General features: G+C 48.6%; 2 protein-coding genes across 2 annotated transcripts in view; both read right to left on the bottom strand.

The window, feature by feature from the left end:
* LOC123189998 (protein FATTY ACID EXPORT 4, chloroplastic) overlaps nucleotides 1–1912 on the bottom strand; it is an 8135-nt gene extending 6223 nt beyond the window's left edge. Inside the window, exons 1-2 of the mRNA XM_044602537.1 lie at nucleotides 1556–1912; nucleotides 1395–1459 (exon numbers count right to left, since the gene is read on the bottom strand). Of these exons, the coding sequence (XP_044458472.1) occupies nucleotides 1395–1459; nucleotides 1556–1754 (264 nt within the window). The 5' untranslated portion in view covers nucleotides 1755–1912. The remainder of the gene's footprint in view (nucleotides 1–1394; nucleotides 1460–1555) is intronic.
* A 3037-nt stretch (nucleotides 1913–4949) lies between these two features.
* On the bottom strand, nucleotides 4950–7835 carry LOC123189996 (1-aminocyclopropane-1-carboxylate synthase). The gene is made up of 4 exons (XM_044602535.1): nucleotides 7419–7835; nucleotides 7189–7320; nucleotides 6875–7035; nucleotides 4950–6374 (listed from the first exon to the last, which is right to left on the bottom strand). Exons 1-4 carry the CDS (start codon nucleotides 7578–7580, stop codon nucleotides 5369–5371), a joined length of 1461 nt encoding a protein of 486 aa, XP_044458470.1. The 5' UTR covers nucleotides 7581–7835; the 3' UTR covers nucleotides 4950–5368.
* Nucleotides 7836–8095: the final 260 nt, after the last annotated feature.

Here is an 8095-nt window from a genome sequence, read left to right as displayed (position 1 = left end):
TTGTTTTGGCAATACCATCAAGCAAATTAATAAATTACAGTTCTATAATGATTTTTATAATGACATTACCTTTACCACATAAACTATATACATAACTCCAAGTAAATTATTGTAGTATACCATTTATTTCCATATTTTTCTCACTGAAGCACAGAAATGGAACTTGATATACTACATCTATTTGATTATAAAAATAAAGATTAAAGCGGGCATATTACTTTTTGCACTTAAACGGTAGAAGTTTCTGCATTTTCGTATAAAAGAGAGAAGTCTATATGGCTATATCACTTATGTCGATGAGCCTAGATTACAATGAAGCGGATTAAACAGATATACCTTGAAGCTGCTATCATAAACGTTACAGTGTATAACAAATACATCTGTCATTTTGTGTATGGGCACATAGTGGTAATATCTCACAGCGAGGTGAATCCGGCTAGTTTCAACTATTTGTTTTTCTTGCGTAGAAATTCCAAACAAGAACAAAATTGGCATGTATTGCCAAAGAATTGTATGCTGTAATGATTCTTCTTCAGTACCACTTTCAGAAGTAGGATCACGTTACCAGAAAGAAAATCAAAGTTCTTCTAATAATGGTTGAAATGGAAGCGGGAAAATCCCTGTGTTTCCTAGAAGAATCTACTAATGTTCCACTGTGTAGGAGCTGTCATGCCATTGGATTTCCTAAATCCATCTACATTACCAGATTATGTTCCAAAGTGCTGAAAATTCAATTCACCATGATGGGCAAGAGAAAACAAAGTCGTCTAAAACTTTGCTTACCCTCGAATAAACTACAGGTCGACTGAGATTCCAGTCGTCCTTAGCACACCTAGAAATTTCATCCCTCTCCATCTTACACTTCACTACTGACTTGCAGTCCAAGCTCTTCTAAGTTCCAGCCGACAATAAGCATATTTTGACTCCAATTTTCCATTGAAACTACCAATGTGGTTTAAGCATAGTAATTGATTTAACTGTCTCTATAATTACAATTATTCTATGCAGCGAGTGCGATGAATTTCGTCACCACCTGATATTTATTCTACTTACAAGATTGCACACTAGACCCAGCAAACAAAAGAGAAGGCACATAAACTAAAGGTCGAATAGAGATTCCAATAGTCATTCGCACGCCTGGAAAAATCCATCCCACTGTCAGCTTGCAGTCCAAGTTCTTGTAGGTTCCAGCCGACATTAAGCATATACTGTCTCTAACTTTGCAATAAAACTACCTTCAGTTTAAGTATAATTGCTATAGCTGTCTCTGTAACTATTATGCTGTGAGTGCTACGAATTTCGCCACCCCATTTGATACATAAATCTAGTACAAACTAGACCCACAACTGAAGAGAAGGAAGAGGAAATGCAGAGAATGTTCGAGGTCCACTCACAAGGCCCATGAGCGCAGATCCGGAGGCCCCTCCAAGGACGGAGCCTTTGCTCCCCGACCGCGCATCTGCGCAAAAGCGAGAAACAGAAATCAACGGTCAAAGAAGAAGGAAATCACGACAGCAAATGCGCATTGCGTCATCGCGAGACCGGACGCACGTACATGCGAAAGCGCCGCCGCCCACGAGGAGGGCGCCGTAGGCGGCGGACACCGCGGGCGCGATCTCGGACACCGAGGCGCAGCGCAGGACCGCGCCGCGGCGGCGGCCGCCGCCAGGGCGGGCCACAGGAGGCGGCGAGGGGAGGGAGGCTGGAAGGCGGAGAGGGCGGGAGGTGGCGGTGGTGGCCAGGGTGGACGTCATTTTTCTCCGGCGACCGGGCAGTCGCTGTCGACGGACTCGGGGGGAATGCGGTGACGTGTGAGGCCCCGGGGCTGGGAGGTTCTATCGCTTTCCACTACACCACTATCCGGGAGCGGCCGGGGGTTGTCCGGTCTGCAGTCGTAAAGGCGACGAGGCCTTTTGCATTTCGGGCAAGGGGAAAGTCAGAGTGGAGGATTGTGTTTTGTTTCTGAACTCCGATGAGGTGCGGTCCGGTGCACGTTTTAGTCGATGGGTTTTTTGCACGCACGGCACGGTCCAAAGTCCAAACTTGCGACCTCTGGCGTTTGGTCCGGTTTCTTCTTCTTCTTGCTGGGTTTGGTTTGACGGGAAAATTTTGAAACCAGATGCGTAATTGGAGCAGCGCCGCGGTTGACGTCAAAGCCTGTGCAGATGCGATTAAGGAGAGACATGGTTAGGAGCGCTTTTGAATTTCTTGTTGAGGTCGTTGTCTCGTGCAGATATGCGGCTACAAGCATGGTCAAGCTGACCCAGTCTTGTGTTACAAAATATAGTTAGATAATTTGATCTTCCCATGCCTGCTTTTTATCGTGGTTAATAATGACTGATGTATAACAAATCAGACCAACCTTCCCAAACTCCATCCATCCATCCATCATCATGGTTGGAGGGCTAGCACTGGTACCCCTTCTGGAATTGATCCACTAGGGTTTCTCATGCCTTCTGTCGGAGGCGGCACCGACCTGCCTTGTCTCATGTGGTCTTGGGGCTATGGAGGCGTGGTGGATCCTGGTCCTTGCCAGCGGGGGGTTTACTTTTAATTTTATTACGGTTTGTGTCCTACTCGGACAGGCGCATTTCTTGAGAACTTTTTAGGTCGGAGCAAAAATAAAGGTTGAATGGCAATGAAAAGGGGTGACCAGGGGCTCCACGCGGCCCAGGGGTGCGTGGAGGCCCGGTGGGCCCCCTCCGACCTATCTTCTGGCTCCTGTCTTATTTTTCTTTTGAAAATTTCTTGGTGTTTTTGGAGCTCGAGATAATTGCTTTTTATTATGAAGTATTTTTTCTCCTATTTTCCATTGTCCAGCAATTTCTGATAATCTCCCTCTCTGTGTGTTATATTCAAATTGAAGATAAAAATACATTATAATCGAGCAATAATGTGTAAAATAATGGTACAAAGTGGACGTATAAGGGGCCGTATGGGAACACTTGCCGCCCCAACTAATCTCTCTCTCCCTCATCCGATCAGTGTTTGCCACGTCAACACATGGGTTATATTCCATAAGATTGAATCGATAACTCTAGCAACTCTCTGATACTGTCAGTACAGTAGGTTAACAAGTTAAGGTGGTAATATCTGACATTAGTAAAATGAAGTTAGAAGGAAAATTTGTATATGCTCTAAAAATATCATACACGTTATGATGCTATTCCAGGCAAGCATTCCACACGGATTAGTTTGAAGAACTAGGCGTAATGCTTCATGACTCCAAGCGGTTTTTAACAACGGTCGATTGAGGTCAGATTTATCGGTTCTGCAATCACCTCTAACAATATAGTAATTGCTCCAGTTGGTTGGAGATGGTAGACGAATCCGTGAAGGAATGCGTCCAGAAACCGCCTCCAAAGTTGTTTATGTACTAGTGACAATTGAGCGAAATAACTTATAGATGTCTCAACACTGGAGCCACATTTTTCATAACTTTGAAAGTCTTGTTTTTCTTTGAAGTTCACCCTGTAGATAAGAATGACACACATATCGTGTATGGGAGTATTTCCGATTATGTTATTTGAAGTAACAATAGTTCAGCTCATCGTTCCAAACAAAAAACATAATCAGTTATGAGATCACCGTATTATGTTGCCTGGAGAAAAAAAATGTACATAACCATGAAGAATAAGAGTTAGGTAATATTAAAACTGGATTTGCCAACTAACAAAAGTTAGTAAAATGCCATTAGGTTTAAAACACTAATATCATTGAACATTACATGAGTTTCGGAGAAAGAAACTCAAATATAAAGTGCTATGGTGCACATTTTTAAATGTTGTCACGACAAAAAAAAATGCAGCTAGCCGTGAGGAATAAGAGTTAGGTAATATTAAAACTGGATTTGCCCAACTAACAAAAGTTAGTAAAATGCCAATAGATTTAAAACAATAATACCATTGTACGTTATGTGAGTTTTGTGTAAAGAAACTCAAATATAAGGTGTTGTGGTGTGTATTTTTAGCAAAATTGTATATATTTCTTGTTTTCCACCACCAAAACATTACCAATTCAGGAATGGTGTTCTTTTTAGTGCTAATGCCAATGAATTTTGTTTGTTACATATTTTTCTTCTTTGAAAGTAATGTCAATGCTATTTCAACACACTTTGTTTCTCTTTTCAAGGCATGCAAGAGGTGAGGGGATCATACCATAGGGCTTGGGGAGATTTTCAGAGGATTATCCCACTTGGGCTCATAATCCCCAAAAATCCTGAAGCTGGTGTTTGGTGTGCAAGGCTTTTACTAACCCCAAAAATCCCCTTCGACCCCCTTAGTTCCACGAGGTATATGTAATAGTGTTAGTCCAGCCAAAAGAAATTCTATATGTCTGAACACTTGGGCGACAACTTTGATAACTTTGCAGATAACAACGGCAAAGCATCTCATGTAGGGCATTATTTTTTATTATGTTATTTGAAGGAACGACAATTGAGGTCATCGTTCCAAGTAAAAAACGAAACCAGCTACGAGAGCACCCTATTATGTCACCTAGAAAAGAAAAAGAAAAACTTAAATAATTGCTTCCTATATGCTATTCCCTCACGTCGGAGGGGGTAAAAGAAATTGGTTAGGGCCATGAAGACAACAATGAAGATGATCTAACTGAGGAAGAAAGCCTCATTGAAGTTAATGTTAGGGTTGGGGTGATTATAATAATAGGGTGCTCAACAAGGCGGGTAGGATTTAGAGATAATGCTTGATCATGTGACGAGCCAACTACATCCGCCAGACATGAAGAGTTGGGGAGTAACGAGAGTGTGAATGCGTGCAGGGTGGGGCGGGAAGGGTTGGAACCAAGATTGGAGTTAGAAGGCTATTGCGGCTTAAGAAGAAGTGGTGGTGGTGGTGGTGATGGTGGTAGTAGTAGCCGTCATCGTCACGCAAGGACGACAACAAAATTTAACAACTCATACCAAATTGCGTTTTAATAACAAATGTAGATAAACCCTTAATCAAGTTTAAACTCGTCACTCATGCGGCATGTGGTACAACATGGACCCTCTTTTGAGGGTGATATACAACATCAATATTGTAGGTACCTTAGTACAAGTTTATTACAGCATCTGATCGAGAAGCCTTGATCCGATCAGACCAAACCAAACCATAATAAACGAAACAAGAGGACTGTAATACCATGCGTGGTCACACACGGCTTACCTTACATCGGGCGCCATTGCAACCTCCGTAAAACGTTAAGCTATAGCTACGTAGTACATGCCGCATTTTGCATGTCTAAACCTTCCCAAACAATCGCATGCATCCATCCAGGCCCCATGCGCGCATGCATGCGATCGAAAAAAGTGCGTACGTACCAAATCAAATGTACGCACGGCTCACTTGACCGACCGTAGTGGTTTCGCTTAGCTGGCGGCGTGGACGAGCGGAGACTGGGGCGACAGCAGCGCGGCCATGGGGCTGGAGAGCGCGTGGTACTGCGACGCCATGGCGCCGTGGCGCTGGAGGCTGAGGTGGAGGTGGCTCCTGGCGGCCCAGCGCTGGGCCTTGGCCTTCTGCTGCTGGTGCTGGCGCACGAAGTCCCGGATCCGGCTCAGCGCCACCCCCATGGTCTCGTCGTCCATGTTGGCGTGGCAGACGCGGAACCACCCGGGCTCGCCGCAGTGGAACGACGTCCCCGGCGACACGTTGAGCTTCACCTTGCGGATGATCACCCGCCACAGCTCCAGCTCCGCCTCCGCCGTCTTCTCCCGGAGCATGCCCCGCAGGTCCATCCACGAGAAGAGCCCGGCGTTGCCGCCCAGGCACCCGATGCCCACCTCGCGGAGCCCCGACGTGAACAGCTCGTGCCGCGCCGCCAGCCGCCGCGCGCTCTCGCGCAGGAACCGGGACATGAACTCCTCGTCCCCGAGCATCTTGGCCAGGAAGAGCTGCGTCTGCGAGGACACCAGGCCGAAGCTGGACATCTTGCGCGCGCAGGCCACGACGGCGTCGTTGTACGAGTAGACGATGCCGACGCGGAACCCCGGGAGGCCGAAGTCCTTGGAGAGGCTGTAGGCGATGTGGATGAGGTCCCGGTCGGCGCCGGGCGCGTCGTGCTCGATCACCTCGGCGATGCTCACGTACTCCGGCTTGGCGAAGACCGACCCCGCGTAGATCTCGTCGCAGATGAGATGCACGCGGTGCTCCGTGGCGAAGGTGGCGAGCATGGCCAGCGTGGCCCGGTCCGCGGTCGTGCCCAGCGGGTTGGACGGGTTGGTGATGAGGATGCCCTTGACGCGCACGCCGCTGCTCCGCGCGCCCTCGTACGCCGCCACCACGGCCTCCCTGGTGATCCTGAAGTCGTTGGAGCTGTGGCACTCGATCGGCAGCAGCTTCACTCCCGACCTCCAGCAGCAGTCGCGGTCGAATCTGTGATCGGAAACGAAAGCGCACGTACGTCAGGCCTGATGAAACAACTCGTCGCGTGCATGCATGCGTACGTTGTTGCGCTATGCATCTTTACTCCATTTGAATTTTATTGGTCATCAATTGACCGTGCGTAGGTCAGAGACGTTAACATGCGTTAACCAAAAGGTCACCAAAGACCAGACCGGCTGCTGTATATGCAGGCTAGGTTGCGCCACTCAACTTGAACTTGAAGGCATGAAACCAAGAACTTAGGATCCTACTTGGATTTGATTTTATTTCAAGGAGACTGAAAAGCTGTCGGCCTTTTCGTCTGGAAGGCTAGCTATTCCTCGTTGACACTAGATTAGTCTTCCTTCCGAGCCCAAAATGATTTTCCTGACATGTACACATTGTCTAAATTTTGACCCGATTTTCAGGGTCTGCGATTGACTTCTACGTGCACGAGAGGCGGACATGCACCGAATTCAGTTGCTGTCAAGGGGTTGACGAATGAAGCGTACCCTGGGTAGTAAGGCGTGGGCACGAGGAAGGCCTCGCCGGGGTTGGCAAGGCAGAAGGCGAGCGTCTCCTGCGCGCCGGTGGCGCCGCCGCTCATCACGACGCGATCCGGGTCAAACCTGGCCTTCCACCCCCTCACCTGCCCCATGAACTGGGCCATCGCCTGCAGCAACAGAGACAAATCGCATATTGGTTAGCAAAAATGATCCGTCAGGGGCGCTGCTCCGTCGCTTTCGCGCTCGTCAGCAGCTATCTTATCATTAATCTTGTCCAATTATATCACCGGCTACTTTGTCTTATGCGTGTTTCTGCTCACCTGTCTGAACTCCGGGAGGCCGTGGTAGTCCTGGAAATTGGCGATCCTCTTGAACTGCGAGGCGCCCTCCGCCGTGCAGATGGACGCCTCCGGGTGGGCCTTGCTCCACTCCTCGATCAGGTCCAGCGAGAGCTGCAGCAACACCGACGATTAGCTTCATGCTTTGTAATGGCGAAAGATGAACAGCAAATATTACTAACACTGTGTTCAACAAGGACTATAGCACGTACTTGGTTCTCGGCGAGGCCCATCTGGATGACGCCCCCGCGGTTGTCCTGCGGGTGGAAGGGGTTCATGTCGTACGCCTTCCACCCGTCGAAGTAGGACGAGTTCTCGCCGTGGCCGTCGCCGGCGGCCATCCTCGACAGAAGCTCGGCGGATCTGCTTGCCATCTGCGCTCTCTGGTTTCCGAGGATCTGGTAGCTAGCCGAGTAGAGAGAGAGAGGCAGAGGATGGGAGAGGCCAAGAATGTTATGCGCTGATCTAGCCGATGAAGCTTCTTGAGCTTGCTAGGGAGATTGGTGGAGCTTCTTGAGCTTGAGCTGGCGAGGGAGGGAGGGAGATGAATGGGTAAGCTGCTCGTTGGTGCCTATTTATAGATTCGTGGCCGCTGGCGCTGGCGCTGCCCATGGCGCGGTAGAGACGCAGGTCAAGGGACAGCACTCTGCCTCGCGAGAGAGAGAAAAAAGGGACAGCGCTTTGGCATATGCGCGCATGGCGGGGAAGAAACTTCCGTGAAAGCGAGGGCGGGTGGAGCCGAAGACGCAGCAGCTAGCTGGGCCAGATGGCGACCTCTCAGGCCCCGCCCGTCCTTCCTTCTACCACCCTCCGGCCCGGCCAGCTGACAATGGCGATATAATCCATTGGCTTATTGATCTCCGAAGAATATCTGCGATCCAAGGCGGGC

This window comes from Triticum aestivum, chromosome 2A (genome assembly GCF_018294505.1).
Source record: "Triticum aestivum cultivar Chinese Spring chromosome 2A, IWGSC CS RefSeq v2.1, whole genome shotgun sequence".
In the NCBI taxonomy this organism is placed as follows: Eukaryota; Viridiplantae; Streptophyta; class Magnoliopsida; order Poales; family Poaceae; genus Triticum; species Triticum aestivum.
This window is presented reverse-complemented; position numbering and strand designations above follow the sequence as displayed.

What these genes read in the sequence shown, in the direction of transcription:
- LOC123189996 (XM_044602535.1), bottom strand. Translation starts at nt 7,580, where the DNA reads ATGGCAAGCAGATCCGCCGAGCTTCTGTCGAGGATGGCCGCCGGCGAC. An exon ending in TGGGCCTCGCCGAGAACCAA is followed by an intron (nt 7,321 to 7,418) that starts GTACGTGCTATA and finishes GTGTTGCTGCAG; the next exon opens with CTCTCGCTGGACCTGATCGA. An exon ending in GCCTCCCGGAGTTCAGACAG is followed by an intron (nt 7,036 to 7,188) that starts GTGAGCAGAAAC and finishes CTGTTGCTGCAG; the next exon opens with GCGATGGCCCAGTTCATGGG.